The sequence below is a fragment of the Oryctolagus cuniculus genome, chromosome 15 (genome assembly GCF_964237555.1).
Source record: "Oryctolagus cuniculus chromosome 15, mOryCun1.1, whole genome shotgun sequence".
Lineage (NCBI taxonomy): Eukaryota > Metazoa > Chordata > Mammalia > Lagomorpha > Leporidae > Oryctolagus > Oryctolagus cuniculus.
In genome coordinates, this window is record NC_091446.1 from 13457658 (window position 1) to 13474374 (window position 16717).

General features: G+C 49.1%; 1 protein-coding gene across 9 annotated transcripts in view; it reads left to right on the forward strand.

Moving 5' to 3' along the window:
* SHTN1 (shootin 1) overlaps positions 1-16717 on the forward strand; it is a 162145-nt gene that overhangs the window by 138629 nt on the left and 6799 nt on the right. For 7 of the 9 annotated variants that reach the window (XR_007911130.2, XM_051824206.2, XM_017348610.3 and 4 more), the window contains 2 exons: positions 3692-3812; positions 7275-7467. The exons of the other annotated variants lie outside the window; for them this stretch is intronic. Coding sequence is in view for 6 of the 7 variants with exons in the window: in XM_051824206.2 (XP_051680166.1) it covers positions 3692-3812; positions 7275-7467 (314 nt within the window). In the remaining variant the exon portion in view is untranslated. The remainder of the gene's footprint in view (positions 1-3691; positions 3813-7274; positions 7468-16717) is intronic. 9 annotated transcript variants of the gene reach the window in all.

Here is a 16717-nt window from a genome sequence, read left to right on the forward strand (position 1 = left end):
AGACCAGTGAGTTCTCACTGGTGCTTCTTGCTGGAGCTCATGCTGTGTGTTAGAGTAATCGGAATGCACGATGCCATCCTGATCGTGGCAGGTGGGCGACTGATATGAGAAAACACGGAGGCCTGCAGTGTACAGAGACCCTGGCAAGGCCAGCAGCTTGGTGCAGAGCTGTGACTCGGAGACTGGAAATCAGGAGGCAGCTCGGGGTGGGTGCTGCGGCTGAGATGGAATATGACCCACTCTATGACCGCTGGGGCTGAGCGTCTCGGAACACAGCAGATCTGTGGTTGGGGGAGCGGGAAAGACTACTCTGTTTGTTGAGCTGTATAATTTTCAAGCCAAGCACTCGTTTTTCCAAACCCACCTCCACTTAATTTAAAAGAAAATCTAAATATTTTTCAAGAGGCACAGGGAGAGAGCGAGCGCACCAGCATGTCCTTCCACCGCTAATTTGCTCCCCCAGTGCCCGCCACGGCTGGGGCAGGCCATGCCTGAAGCCAGCAACAAGCCAGGCCTCCAGCAGGTGGCAGGAAGCCAACTGAGCCTTCGGTGTCTGTGCTGGCGGGAAGCCTGGCGTCAGGACCAGGAGCTGCGCGTGGAGCCCAGGCACGCTGAGGTGGGCTGCGAGCGTCCCGCCTGCGGGCGTTCACGCCTGCCCCGTTTCTCAGGCACTCAGAGGTTCTGAGCTTTAGCAAAGGAATCTCGAGTGATTCCAGTCACATAAACGCCTCTCTCAGTGACAGTGTCGATTTCTGAAGACTACGTTGGTATATGTTAATTTAAAAGTCTCTTAAATTCAGTTGGCTCTAAATCGAAGAAAGGCAGCTTTTAAAAAAAAAAAAAAAAATTCCCGTACAGTTCTGTCGCAAACTTCTTCAGCTTCTCAAACCATGCAGAAGTCGCTGAAGTTCATTTTGCTACCTGACAGTTTGATTCGTCAGTGTTGGGAATGTTGAACAAGCATGGACTACGAATGTAAAATAAGTAAGAGGAGCACTGTGCTGGGCATTTGAAAATCTCAGATTCTGGGTCCAGCCCTGTACCTCACGACGTGTGGGACCCGGTGGCTCCCAGTTCTCTTATCCATAAAGCGAAGAAACCGAATTCAACACGTGGTCTCTGAAGGTAATTTCTGATTGCCACGTTCTGTGGGTCTAACATAAATAGACAGCTAAGCTAGTGGACTCTGCACCACGTCAACCTCACACGCTGAGACCCGTCTCAGTAACTGCTTCTGTATTGTAAACATTTTTAAAGTTCACTCACGTCCTTGCTGAACCCAGCCGTATCAGTCAGTAAATGGAGAGAGAAGTTCTAGGTTGAAAGGTTAACACTGGAGAATGAATTCCTTCAGTAATCAGCTGTGATGAGACATTAGGAATCGTTTTCTAAATGAAGAACTAAAGAATATTGTGCAAGATAAATGCACCAGTGACAGATGTCTTTGGGAGGTGTGCATGTGTGGTGTGTGTATATGTGTGTGCGCACACACACACAAACACCTGTGGCTTGAATTGACTCCAGTCACTGCAACAGTCATAGAGTGTGTCTGATGTTAAAGCAGTAGTTTTGTAAGTTTTTTTTAAAAAGATTTATTTATTTATTTATTTATTTGAAAGAGTAACAGAGAGAGAAGGAGAGGCAGGCGGGGGGGGGGGGGGGAGTCTTCTATCTGCTGGCTCACTCCCCAACTGGCCGCAACAGGCAGAGCTGTGCTGATCCGAAGCCAGGAGCCAGGAGCTTCCCCCGGGTCCCCCACGCAGGTGCAGTGGCCCAAGGACTTGAGCCGTCTTCCACTGCTTTCCCAGGCCACAGCAGAGAGCTGGATCAGAAAAGGAGCAGCCAAAACCTGAACCGGTGCCCACATGGGATGCTGGCACTGCAGGTGGCAGCTTCACCCACCATGCCACAGCGCCGGCCCCTAAGTTATTTAATGGTGACAACTGTTAATTTTTCAGATGTCTGTTTAAACACGAGATAAGAAGTTTTTAAAAACCACAAATAAAAATGATAAAGCAGTTAGCTGTTCTAGCACCTTCTTCCAGACGAGTCTAGTGGCTGTGGTTCTGTTCCTCAACCCTGTCAGGGTGAACCTCAGCACCTTGCTGTTGGCCTCCTTGGTGAGTAGACACAAATCTGTCACACTAAGGATAAGTAAACCAGGTCTCATCTTTTAATTATTAAAAAAACCATTATAGTGTTGCACGTGGTATGATTTTCCTTTGAATATATTTTTACCAATTTTTGCAGTAATTGAAAAAGCAAAAAGAGGCACTTCCAGGGGCAAAAGTACCACACACCAGATTAAAACCTGAGCCTTACCCAAGTATTTCTCGGGTCAGTTGCTTGGACAACCAGCGCAAAGCACTGGGGACTCTCAGCCCTGTTGGTCCGTGTGTGCCCCCAGGCTGCTTTCCTGTCATTAACAGTTTGGGGAAAACACTTTTCTAAATCAAATAACATAATTACCTATATCATGTGAGAGTTGGAACCATCGCAAGTTATGAGTCACTTTTTTCGTTGGGTAAGCTAAAGAAGAAACATGGGTGTCCATATTTAACCAGTAGAATTCTCAGAATCCTTCAAGAAATTGGCAGGGTGGTGGGAGCAGGCTTGGGGCAGGCCCAGGAGCGAGTTCGACCTTGACAAAGACTGGTTATAGCCTTGGTGGACAAGAGCCACCTCCAGACTGAAGTCGGGCAGTGTGGGCCAAACAGGAGGTTCCTGTTTCCTCTGAGCAAAAATGTGTGTCCTGGCTTTTCCACCCCCAGCCTGTGGCACAGTTGAGGACAGTGATTCGTTAGGGAAGCCTTGGAGTGTTGGAGCATCAGTCCTTAGCTGTAACTGAGATGTCCGTAGCCCCATGCTGTGCACAAACCCTTGTAGTGGCAGAGATGGGAAACCATAGCTCTCCACCATCACATGCTTCCTGGAGGAGCCAGGGCCCGAAGCTGGCCTGGGTCTTCCTCCGTCTTCTTGATGGGCGGAGTCCATTTCTCCAGGAACACAGCATTTTGACATCTCGCTTCCTCCCATACCTTCTAGTTCCCGAAGCCTACATCTGCCGTCCCCTCTGCTGGGAACGTGGAAGTGAGGTGCCCAGCCCTTGCCTGCTTCCCCGTGTGAGCACCTCTTGCCTCTTTCACATTGAAGTCAGGCTGTGTTCTGGGCAGCCCTTCTTTGTCCTGGCCACTGGAGAGCGTCCTGTGCTTTCCTTGGCAGCCTCCCCACCACTGTCACCAGGTGAGCGCCAGGTGCATGCTGCTGTCTGAAGAACCAGCTGCGCATCTTTCAATGCCAGCAGCTCACAGCTGCTGTGTCAAGATAGCCTTCGAAGGTGAGTTTAATAGAGCCGTTCTCTTCTCCCCGATCAACACACGTCACGGTCTTAGTCCTCAGCGTGCAGGGACCTTCGCACTGCTGAGTTTCATAAGTCAGCTCATCAAGAGGTGTTCTCGTACTGCTCTTCTGGTAACGAAAACTGGCATCCACTTCTCCCGCAGCGTCTTCCTCAGATATCCCGTCCTCTGTGTCATTGAAGATGTGTACATTAATATATGTATGTAGCCGATCTGTTTTTATTTTGTATTTCCATTCAAATTCTGGTAATGTCTTGGTTTGATTTTTGTTATTTTTTTTTGTATATTGTATTGTCATTAACCTTTTTGTTTTTTGTTTTGTTTTCATTTAGGGGACACTTAACAAATCTACTAGCTCAAGAAGCTTAAAGTCCCTTGACCCCGAGAGCAGTGAAACTGAGTTAGAGAGGATCTTGCGTCGCAGAAAGGTGACGGCAGAAGCAGATAGCAGTAGTAAGCCGGTTTCCATTCTCCACCCTCCTGCTCTTCGTCTCTGAAACATCTTCCTTTAAGTCCCTATTTAGCACAAAGTGCTCTTTTCAAAAATTACTGTGAAAATGTCAGTTTTTAGTGTGAATGAGAAGTATTGGATGGGCAAAGGTACTTGCAGACATGGCGTCAGAGCCCCTTGGTACGTGGGCCGTCTCCTTATTCGTAGGTGATCAGGCATTTCTAGATTCGGTTCCTCGATCGCAGGGTGCCCTTGTGCAAGGACATTCAGGGTGGGTTTGGGGGGAACGCAGCCTGGAGTCCAGGCTCTTGAACCACACCCCCTGAGTCTGAATCCCAGCTCAGCCGCTCACCCATGGCTCAGTTTCTGCATCCATCAGATGCGCGAGGGGAAGGGACGGATCACAGGACTGTTGTAAAGGCAGTCTGTGAAGGTGCCCCAGCACTGTGCCTAGCCCACGGGGGTCCCACAGCTAGGAGTGACAGATGCAGACACATCGCCTTCACTCTTCACACACCTCTGCCTGGGGGCCATGTGGATGAGAACTTCCAGCTGTCCCCATGCACCGATGTGCCAGCCGAGCAAGCCACATTGTTTGTGTCATGTTTAGGAGCGTGTTCAGCCTCAGAATCTGTGCAGCTCTGTGCATCCTTGGTCCTCACCGACTTTAGCAGACACTCTTGTGAGGTATTCCACTGGTGGCCAGGTAGGAGGCTGGCCTTGAACAGCTACCCGGAAGCAGAAGTCATCAGACGCCATCTCTGACTTGGCTCAGTCCACTCCAGGTAGTCCATTGGTACCACTTAGATCTGCAAAATATTGAGTCACATTAACTAAATTCAAGTTGCCAGAACAATTAAACATGAGGTTTGTTTTTTTTTTTAAGATTCATTTATTGAGAGGAAGAGACAGAAAGATCAGTCTTCTATCCATTGGTTCACTCCCCAGCTGACCATGATGACCAGTGCTGGGCCAGCCAAAGCCAGGAGTTTCTTCCAGGTCTCCCACATGGGTGCAAGGGCCCAAGCACTTGGGCCATCTTTCGCTGCTTTCCCAGGCCATAGCAGGGGGCTGGATCAGAAGTGGAGCAGCAACTGGGACATGAACTGGTGTCCTTATGGGATGCTGGTGCTGCAGGCTGCAGCTTTATCTGAGATGCCACAGCACCAGCCCCAGGTGAGTTTTTGATAGGCAAGCTTTAGTTTTTACCTGGGGATTCACTCAGATAATTGAGTTAGTGATTCCTTGCACCAGGAGCAGTGTAATACCCGCCAACTTTTATAGGGACCGTTTTAGTGCTGTCAAGTGCTCTTGGTATTTTGCCCTGACCTTTCTGTTCCTCTAGAACATTCTTCAAGTTTGGTCAAGCATGAGCTGCCCTTACTGTTCCAGGGTTAATTTCCAATAGAAAATTGGAATATGAGAACTAGAATATTTGAATATTTCAAAGAGTGGAGAAAGGATTGCATTTCATAGGCACGGGTGGGTCTTTTATTTTATTTATTTCATTCAACCAATACAGAAATATTTGTGCATCATTTGAACAAAGCCTGAACCATTAACAAATGAATAGAGAAGCAGGACTGTCACTGGTGGGTGCAGAGGAGACCCATACTCAGGGAGCGACTTGCAGAGGTGTTCACTGAGCTTCCCAGCAGCAAAGGCAAAAGGGGAAGCAGCCACCCCTGCCCAGATGTGCCCTTTGCCTCAGAGTTCGCCTTTGCTTCAGCTGGCCGTGTGGCCTCGCTGACGGACATGTCCCGGAGAGCAGAGTGCCTCTCGGAGAACTCGGGGCGGCCTAACGAGACGCACCAATCCTGTGCTTCAACACTGTGAGTCTTCCTTCCCTCCCTCCCTCCCTCCCTCTCTTTCTCTCTCCTCCCTCTCTCTCTCTCCCTCCCTCCCTCCCTCTCTCTCCATCTCTCTCCCTCTCTTTATTCCTTTCTGTCTGTCTGTCATCTATGACAAAAGTAAGAGCTCTTGCCCAGCTCCTGGTGCCCAGCACAGAGCAGGCAGTGGCATCGGTGTGTAAGACAGGTCTCGCTTCTTCCCACAAGGCCAGACTGCTTGCTCCTGCCCCGTGTCATCAGCAGTTACCCAGGGACAGAAGCAGTCTGATCCGAAACACATCTTGAATTCAGCTTCGTTCTGATATCCAGGAACTTCCCGTATTCTCACATCTGCTTCCCGAGGCTCAGAGAAAAAGGCCAGTTCACAGCCAAGATGTGCCGTCACGAGCCTGGCCATCCAGGCAGTGCAGATGGAATACACTAAAGTCAGGCACTCATGCTGTGGGGGCTGGGCTTGCCCCAAGCAGGGGGTTCCACGTCTCCCCTGTGGGGTCAGGGCATAGGGTTTCCAACAAGGAGGCCGAGCAATCGCTCTGTGCCTCTAAGGAAGAATTTCCAAGTCAGGCCTTTGCTTTGGAGTGGACTTGTTACACCGTCGTCGCACACCAGACACGTTCACGTCCAAATGTAAGAATACAATTTCTGAGTGGGACACGGACAGGCAGGGTGCACCCAGCATTGTGCACTGCGGCCACTAGGACTGTCCCCCTCAGCCAGCGATGTGCCGTGTCTAAGGGCAAGGGGACCTGCAAGCTCTGTCCACTTCTTAGTGGCACCTTTGCGAGCTGTCTTCCAGCTCCACTTCAGCAAGTATTCAGCTAGCCTGCCTTCTGAAATCTCAAGAAAGGTGCACCAGAATCTTACTTTGAGAAAAATTGCCAAAGATTGAATTTATTTTTCTACCTAGTGATGGGGGCAAGCGGGAACCTCATGATGAGGCCTCGCTCCAGTGCCCGGAATCTTTAGGTTGATATGCCGGTAATTTCAGTCCCAAGGCCTATTATGGTTTTTAAATCCTGTCCCAGACAGCAGGGAAGTCCAGAAGGTAAACAGCCAAACTCTTCACCACTTGGTTTTCCTAATCCTGCGTCTGTATTTTAAGAGGAAATAAATCCACTTACTTCTCATTCACATTAAAATGAAAATGTTCATAAAAGCTGTTTAATGCTCAAGAAGCCTTCCTGAGCCTTTTAAAAAGGAGCCTTTTGACTTTGTTCCATTTTCGGTTTAAAAACGCAGAGCTGAGTTTTGGGAAGAATTAACCCTCGAGGGGCGAATCGGTTCAAGTAGGGCCGTCCGCAGCCCCACTCTGGGAGCAGAGAGGCCTTCTCACGAGGCCCTGGGGCTGGGGCTCTGGCCGGGAGGGGACCGTGGCCAGGGATTTGGCTGGCCTCCCAGCGTGGGCCTCGTGCCGTGGGAGGCGGCAGCACCACCGGAGCAGAGCAGCTTTGCAGTAGGGGCGTTTTGCAGCCTGCTCTCGAGGTTAAAACACAAAGCGAAGCGCACAAGCTTGGCCCCTTCCCTTCCCGAGAGACCGTCAGCTGACTGCTTTTCAGTGGCGGGTCTGTGAGCAGCGCACAGCTATTAAACTTGAGGTATGTGTTTGGTTTTAAGGTCCAACTGGGATGTTAGCCACCTCAGAGTCCAAATCCATGCCCGTGTTGGGTTCTGTATCCAGTGTAACAAAAACAGCCTTGAACAAGAAAACTCTGGAGGCAGAATTCAACAGCCCGTCCCCCCCGGCACCTGAGGCAGGTGGAGGGCCCCGTAAGGTGGAAGGATGCACAAGTTCCAAGGTTACACTTCAGTAAGTAACGACGCTCTTTACTACGTAGTGTGTAGACGGCTCTGTAATGACTAACTCGCGTGTGTTTCTTCGTTTTGCTTCTCTTCGGAGAGAGTTTGATTGGGGCCAGCCAACAGGTAATTCTTCTCTCTCTGGTTCAGCTGACCTGGGGTTCCAGGCTCCTGGCTCCAGGCTCCTGGCTCAGGGATCTTCAGGTCCAGAGCACGCTGCAGAGGAGGAGAATTCGTTCCCCTACCGGGTTGGTGCTCAGGTTCTTCTTCTCTCCAGAGACTTGACCTGGACGATGCCTTGGCTGCCCTGGAAGGCGCCCTGGCGGGCTCTCACGATTTGATGCTCAGGTCGTCCCTCTTCGTGATCACAAGCAGCCGAGGCGGATCCTGGGTCTTGCCGAGGCTGCTCTGAGTTTTTGCAGCCCTGTTTTCCAGTCCTTACTGTGGGGGGAGTTCTCTCCGCAGACTTGCTTCCCGGGGGCACCTTGTCCAAGTGTCTCAGACGCACCTGGCGGAGGGTCAGTTTGTTTGACAACAAAGGCGGGCTCCTTTTGACATTAGTCTACGCTTTGATTTTGGTTCTCTGCCAGATGTCAGCTACTGTGTCACTTACAGGAAAGGAAGATGTGAGGCAAATCAGATCAGCCCAATGTTGTAATCACGGTTAATTGAACCTCTGATTTCCTGTTCTATCAGAAGAGAAAGGATTTTTTTTTTTTTGGTAGCTCTAGCTGACTTAGCTTAAAAGGTGGAACCTGGGCAAATGAAGTTGAAATTCAATTTGGATCTGTTTTTGCCAACTGGTATTTTCTTCCTCTCTTGCGTTTCTCTATTAATGTTTTTTTTTTTTCTCTTGGAATGAATGGCCTTCCTTGCTGATTTACAGTTTTATCTAATTTCATTGTGGTTAAAAGCACATTTTCCCCTGCAGTCATGTGTTTCCTTTCTTTTGACTGGAGTCATTTGAACAGTGCTAACAGAAAGATGATCTATATTCATTCTTCAGCTTCCCTATTAAATTTGTTTAACACCTAATTTGACATCAGCAGTCTGGCTACATTTGAACCAATATCCAGACACAAAAGCAATTTGGCCGAGACAAGTTAGGTTCTGAGAAGCGCTTCAGTGTGTGTGTATAGATTTTTTTTTCCTTTACCATTTTACACAGATAATCTTAATCAGAAAATACTGCAACTCCTTCCTCCTTTTGTCTGCCTTTTATTCTCCAAAAGTAAGTGGAAATTACATTTCCAAGAAAGGAAATGAAATAATTGCAGGCCCAAGGTCTGCAAAATGTGTGTTGAATTGACAGTGAAAAGGATCCGTGTGTTGACAGCCGCGGTTGTTAGATGCCATAAAGGCCGATGTGAAGCTCAATTTATTTCTCATCGTGCTTGTTCAATGACTGCTTAAGAGACACATTTCAATTTAATTTATCTGCTTAAAGCACTAACACAAACACGGTGTGCTGCTGTATTAACTTTTCAACTCTGCAACCCAGCGCTTGCTTATTCAGCTCTTGGCATCCCTTAGCTCAAACAGCTAATGCCCTGTATTGCATCTTAACAGTCAGGTAAGAGCACCCTTCCCAACGGTCACCCAAGTGCCCTGGGCTTCTGTGTACGTGTGGGGAGTCGGGGGAGGGATGCATTGGCTCTCAACATTCCTATGGGAGCCTAGCTTCGCGATGGCTGGACAGCGGGTCATTGAACAAAGTCACCTGCCAAAGCGCACGTTCCTTATCACGATGTCACTATCCCCTGACACCGGCCTAGCCGTCAGAAGCGCAAGGGATCGTCCTCTGGGCTCTCTCTGGCTGGCTCTCACTAATAAGTTCACTCTGTCACATTAACCTCAAGGTGCAGGCGGCCACCTGTTTCTCCGCACAGACTGGAGTTGTCAGAGTGAGTGGGAGTCAGATCAGCAGTCACACAGTGAAGTGTCTGCCCTCCAGCAGTTACACCTGGATTTTGATCTGTGGCGCTGTCTCCACGGTGTTCCGGATGGGTGGCCCGATCGGCTGCCGGCAGGAGTCAGGGTCCAGAGAGAATGCCAGGCACGGTGGTTTCTGCGTTGCTGCCGTGCCCCGCCCCCTGCTGACACACCCAGCCCAGCCCAGCCCTAACCTGCACCCTTGACTCTGAGGAGCGCGCCCGTCTCCCTCACCTCTGTGCTCAGATGCTGACCCGTCCTCCCGGCTCTGATTCCCCGTCCCCACAGCGGTGGCCCCTTGGACGTGCCAGATGTTTTCTCTCTTCCCTCCCTCCCTCTCCTAGAGCAGGAGCTCCTTGCAGTAGGAATTTCTTTGTTCTCTGGGTGTGTCTCAAAACACCTGGAAGGATTCTGCCACACCACAGGCTCTCAGTAAGTCCTTGTTGAACAAATGAATGAAGAGGCAGCAGAAATCCATGGCTAGGACACGCGGCCACCATGGCCTCCCGTTATGCAGCAGTCACACAGGCCAGCTGAGAATGAATGAATGAAGAGGCAGCAGGAGTCCATGGCTAGGACACGCGGCCACCATGGCCTCCCGTTACACAGCGGTCACACAGACCAGCTGAGAAGCCAGAGGTGGGTGCTGCTGACTCGGTATTGAAAACATTTCTCGGGGCCCAGGAGTCCTTTCTGTTCAGCTCGGTCACACGGGTGCCTTCCTCCACCTTTGTAACCTGGCCCAGAGGGAGTCACCAGAGACAACCGAATGCCCAGTTCCGAAAGAGAGATCCAGCCATGCTTGGCCTGGCTGCTCAGAGGGACAGGGAAGCTGCTGTGCTAGTGAGAAGGATTTCGGTTTTCTGCATAAGATCTTCACTTAATCGGGAAATTAAGTCACTTCAGGATATCCCTGGAAAGTTTCTTTTTCTTTCAATAAATTCCTAAAATCAACATATGTGCATATTAGAAATTATTCAGATACCTCTTGTCTGGTAAATTATGTCAGAGACATACTGATTGATTTCCTACAGACCCATAAGAAAGCAAGAGACATTTTGAATACTTAATTACAAGGATTAATTAAAATTAACTTTCTTGTCAAGAGCATAATTTTTTTTTTTTTTAAGAAAAAGGAAAAGATAATCAGGGCTTGAGGAGGCCTAATTTGTCCTGTGTCTATTATTAGTAATAGTTTTACAAAATATGTGTATACTATCTTTCTAGTAAATATATACTATTTAGTCATGATGTGGTAACTCTCAGTGCACTTGAGTTTCATTGATTCTGATCAGTTATAATTCAGATGGGGATGATGCCCGTAACCTGCCTGCGTGCTACAAGGGGTAAGGATTTGGCTGAGCAGAGGAACAGTGCAAACTGGGTATCTGTTTTTATGCCCCCTTCCTGTTCATCTAGATTAATCTGATAATGTTAAGACACAGCAAGACTCCTGTAGCAAGCGAATCAGGGGGTAGAGTGGTCAGCATGAAGGGGAAAAATCCTAAAGTATGGGATTTTTAAAGGAAGCTACCTTGTTGCTTTCAGACCACTGTCACAGCTGGAAGTGGGCTGGGCAAGTGTTGCACAGGTCAGGAAACCAAGAGTGGCTGTGTTTTCATCTACAGCAACCGTAGAAGGAAGCGGGGAGTAGCGTGGAGACCTGCGGTCGGTTCCCTCTGTGCATCCGCACAGGCAGCGGACAGCGCCCCGTCTCCACGTCTGCACGGGCAGCGGGCAGCGCCCCGTCTCCATGTCTGCACAGGCAGCGCCCCGTCTCCACGTCTGCATGGGCAGCGGGCAGCGCCCTGGGGTGCAGTCCTGGGTGTGCTGTTTCCGTAACTCACCCGAGGTCTCAGAGAATCATCTGGGACTCAGTTCCCTCACTTGTCCGTGAAGGGTAGGTGTCGTGTGAGTTAGAAAATGCAGAAAAAATATTTCAGCGAGTGGCTTCCCTGTCTGGTGTTAGCTCTGTGACCCGGGGAATGGAGCTGGAAGTTAAGGACTGGACACCTTTGTTACTGAGTGGGCCGGGTGGCCTCCGACAAGGCACTTAGCCGTTCTGGGTTTTGTTGTGTTTCTTCTGTTCTGAACAGGCAGGTGGGTTGCTCACCCTCCGATATCCCTCTCAGCTCCCTCCGGAGCCCCTCTTGAGTTCCCACCGGCTGTGCTGGCCTGGTGAGGGTGCTCACTGTTAGGATAAGGAATGAGGCGCGAGCCCCTGGTTTCTGCCTGCAGCGTGTCTGTCAGCATCGAGTGACTACTGTGCAGTCCATACAGACCCAGAAACAGGCAACAGTTTTCGAAATCCATTATCAGAACTTACACGTCAAATCAAAATAGGGCTTCTCTTCCAGAGCTGTGCTCTTGGGGGTCGTCACACCCGTGCCGGCCCCGCACTAGTGCCGCGTCAGGTCGAGACGCCTGTCACGGAGGAAGCGTGCTGTACATGGGGCACGAGAAGGGGAGGCTTCTGCAGGGCCACTGTGCTGGTTCTGAGAATCAGCATCAGCAAAGTGAGGTGGCCCATTTTAGTCACTAGGTGTTCCACACCTTTCCGGGTGACTTGGGTTTTGAAAGCAGATTTGGTTTTTGGAAGTGGTCCTCCAAGTGTCACCTTGGCAGGTGTATAGAGACGTTTGTACCATGACACAGAAATTGGACATGCCTCCAAAGCACACGCGCTGGAGCGCCGCGTGGTAGAGTCACGTGGACACTCGTGGCACGAAGCCTCTGTGCTCCCATTCCTGAGCACTGGCTGGTCCCACATTTGCACATTCTGGCTCACTGGTCAATGAGTAACTAGGAAATTAATATTTCAGAAACATAAGCTGAATAGAAAATAAGAAAACCCAGTATACCTAGGTGTGGGGAACTCCTCGTCCGTGTTAATCCTCTGCAGGGTCCCTGAAAAAGCATGTTAACTCTGTAATCTACAGAATGCCTTAGTCTGGTGTTCTTGATTGATAGAGGTAAAATAAATCAGAAAAATATTTTGAAGGGTAAAGCCTACAAGATTTGACAATGTGTGTGGCTTTTTGTCAGTATACTATTCATGGTAAACTAACATCAGTTCAAGAGAACTATGCTGACATTACTGCAGGCAGGAGATACAATATGTTGGTTATAATTGGAGGCTCTGCCTAATGGAACCGGCTTCCAGTTTGAGGCCTGACAATTTTGGAATTTGCTTCCATGATGCTTTGCTGCTACAACTATATTTCACTAGCATTTATTTTTTTTTAAAGATTTATTTATTTATTTGAAAGTCGGAGTTACAGAGAGAGAGAGAGGTCTTCTGTCTGCTGGTTTACTCCCCAATTGGCCGCAATGGCCGGAGCTGTGCCTATCCGAAGCCAGGAGCCAGGAACTTCCTTTGGGTCTCCCACACGGGTGCAGGGGTCCAAGGACCTGGGCCATCTTCCACTGCTATCCCAGGCCATAGCAGAGAGCTGGATCAGAAATGGAGCAGCCGGGACTTGAACCAGCACCCATATGGGATGCCGGCACCTCAGGTGATGGCTTAACTGGCTACACCACAGTGCCAGCCTTTCACTAGCATTTATTAAGCCAGGTACTCTCATGTGTTGAATTATTTCTCCCAAACCTATAGACTATCCCCATTTACAGATGAGGAAGACGAGGCCCACTGACATAAACAACATGTCCAGAATTATACACCCAGCAGTTGGGTCAGATTGCGTTTTTAAAATATTCATTCATGCATTCATTCAAGAGGCAGAGAATAGAAGCAGGGAGGGAGGAAGGGTGGGTGAGCGGGCGAGTGAGTTCCCATTCCCTGGTTCACCCCTCAAACGCCCTGGGTGGCCAGGGGAGTGGGGGCCGGGAGTCAGACTCTATCCGGGCCTCTCACATGGGAGGCTGGGACCCAACCACTTGAGCCGTCACTGCCGCCTCCCCAGGTCTCCGTTAGCAGGAGGCTGGAGTGAGGAGTGGAGCCCGGCCCTCCCGTGTGGGATGCCCGTGTCTTAACTGCCAGGCTAAATGCTTGCCCCCAGATTGCATTTGAACTCTTCATGGTGTCTCCAAAGCTCACTGTGAGCTGTAGCATGCTGCATTTGTGTATGAAGTACTTAGGGAGGGGAGAAGAGAAAGATAAGATTTCTCCTAGAGAAAGTAGTGATTTAGTAGGCAAATGACTCCTTGATCCTACGAACCCTCATAGCCTGTTCCTCCAACTTTGCATGCCACAGGGAGTATCATCGCTTCCTTTTTTCACTCCCTTCTGAACCCTAACCTCAGCATTAAGAGGGCTCTTGTCAAGGGAAGATGTTGCCCAGCAACACGGAGTTCTGAAAAGGAGAGTCAATCTGAGTTAGCAGAAGTCTTTTTTTTGACTGGCGCCATGGCTCACTTGGCTAATCCTCCTCCGCCTGTGGCGCCTGCACCCCTGGTTCTAGTCCCGGTTGCTCCTCTTCCAGTCCAGCTCTCTGCTGTGACCCGGGAAGGCAGTGGAGGATGGCCCAAGTGCTTGGGCCCTGCACCCCATGGGAGACCAGGAGGAAGCACCTGGCTCCTGGCTTTGGGTCGATGCAGCGCACCAGCCGCAGCGGCCATTTAGGGGGTGAACCAAAGGAAGGAAGACCTTTCTCTGTGTGTGTCTCTCTCTAACTCTGCCTGTCAAAAAAAAAAAAAAAAAAAAAAAAAAGTCTTCCTTTTTCTTTATGCCATGAAATTCTTAACAGATTTCAAGTTGCATTTTCTTTACACTTTAAAATTGCTTATTGATTTGAAAGAGAGAGTGGCAGAGGTAGACAGAGAAACCTTCCATCCACTGGTTCGCTTCCCAATGCCTGCAATAACCAAGTTTGGACCAGGCTGAAGGCAGGAGCTTGGAATTCAGTCTGGGTCTCCCATATGGGCGGCAGGGTCCCAAGTACTAGAGCCATCACTTGGCTGTCTCCCAAGGTGTACACCAGAAGGAAGCTGGATTGGAAACAGAGGAGTTGGGACTTGAACCCAGGAACTCTGATATGGGATGTGGGCATCCCAAGTGGTGTCTTATTTATTTATTTATTTAAGGTTTTTTTTTTTTTATTTGAAAGAGTTACAGATAGAGAAGGAGAGATAGAGATCTTCTACCTGCTGGTTCACTCCCCAAAGGGCCGCAACAGCCAGGGCTGGAGCAGGCCGAAGCCAGGAGCTCCTTCTGGGTCACCCACATGGTTGCAGGAGCCCAGGTACTTTCCCAGGTACATTAGCAGAGAGCAGGGTTGGAAGTGGAACAGCCAGGAATCAAACTGGTACCTCCCAGGCAGAGGCTTAACCTGCCACACCACCGTGCCAAATGCTTACCCCAAGCAAAAAGTCTAAATCGTTGGAAAGTGTAGTAATGTTTTTCATGTCAAATGTCCAGAAAAAGTCATGTTTCAGGATAAATGCTGGAAATCAGCCTCTCAGAACACCAGCCTAAGCTATGTTAGTCTTCAGTGTAAGTTTTGTTTACAGATTTTGAATGGTCTTGGGCATTTCAAGCCGCCGGTGCTGGAGACTGGCAGGTGACACCTCGCCCAGCATCACGCTCCTCTTCCTCCTGGATCGCCCCCTCTGTGAGCCCCAGCATGCTCTTTTAGATTCCGTTTTTCACTACCAGACAGGCACTGCGCTTGCGTTTTTGTTAGGGAGTGAAAATAGGTCACGTTCTGCCCTAGAAGAATTTAAAAAAACAAAAACCCACATAGCAGTTATGGGGCTTCCATTTCAGTGGGAAAATGTCTTTTTATTTTAATCTGCATTTAATTGCTGGACCTCTGGTATCTCTAAATACATGTGACTTTTGCAGCAGTCCATCCTGTTCAGGCCATTAACTGAACACCAACAGGCAACTGATAAAAGAAGACATTTTGATGTCTCCTGGTTGGTCAGACCCGTCAAACATTTGCGGGAAAGAAAAAAAAATCTAATTGCCTTTCAGGTTTTGAATTAAAAGTGAAATTGATTTTATCATTGCATGACCTCTAACTGGTCTCTTCAGTTTTAATCACTATTTCCAGTGTGAAATTAATGTAGGGAAAAAAAACCCAAATGGAAAAGTCCTGCTTTTTTGTGATTGAAGCTGGAGAACCTGCACCTGTGAAACGTGTTAGTGAGTAGAATTGGGACTGTCGACTTTTGGGGGAACTTGGCCAAAAATCGCCCTCTCCAGCATGGGTCTCAGCTGGAGGTAGATTTGGTCAGCTCCGGTCACCATTGCTCAAGAAAAAGTGGAGGCCAACATTTTGTTCAGATTCCCACCCTTTGCTTCTCTCTCTCTCTCTCTCTCTCTGTCTCTCTCTCTGTGTGTGTGTGTGTGTGTGTGTGTGTGTGGCACCCTCCCTGTACTTAGTAAGCGTTGTTCTGAAAAGCGACTCCTGGCTGGTGCACTGAAGTGTGCGGCCGCGGCCCCTAATCTGATGCTCTTACACAATTAAAGGATTTGCTGGCTCGGCACTGTAATCGCAGCCCCTCCATTGTGCACGGACACTGCAGGAAGCAGCGCCGTGGGCCGAGCACTGCCACAAAGGGTCTCGGTGTGCGCCCATACATGGGCAATTAAGTTTTAACAACAAAATTAGCAGAACAACTGGATGTCCTGGAAGTTGAGGTCCTCTCCCCTGTCCTCCCTCCACAGCCCCCCAGGAGTCATCCCGCGGGCTGTGGCTCACTGTGGGGGTGTGTTACACCTCGTGCCACCGTGACTGAGCAAATCTGAGTTCTGTCAAGGGGCCTGCCTTCCAGGGTGGGCCAGCGGCCGCAGCACCTATAACTGTGGGAGACTTTGTACAAAGTCTCTCATTTCTACGTGGAGAAGCAAAATGTGGTTGGTGCTTTGTAGTGTTCAGATAGTCTCTGTGCTGTTTGTACTTTATTTTTGTAGAGAGGATTTTTTTTTTTTTAATTCAAATAGGAGCAGCCAACTGGAACCGAAATGCAGGGTAAACTGGCCTAACTTCTGAAACCTGATGAACACATTTCACTCGAAATATACTTGATCGTGTCATCCGGCTAAATGAAACGTAGCACACTGCATTCTCTGTGACTCCCCATTTTAAGTCTGAAGCCTGTAATGCAGTAAATGGGAAGGAAAACTTCAAAATACATTTGTAAACATCGTCCCGAAAACTTAGAAACGCAAGTATTTTGTGCACGGCAGCTTTTTAAAGGAGCCAGTATGGTATGTTATGGGGGGAATTTTGCAGAAGACTTTAAGTCTCTCAGATTATTTCTTGTGAATAACTCTGGGATCGAGATGGATTTTCCATGATGATGTGGAGCTGTGCAGCATTATAGAGAGCTGAGAAAGTAGCCGGAGAAAGGCATTCCCCTTT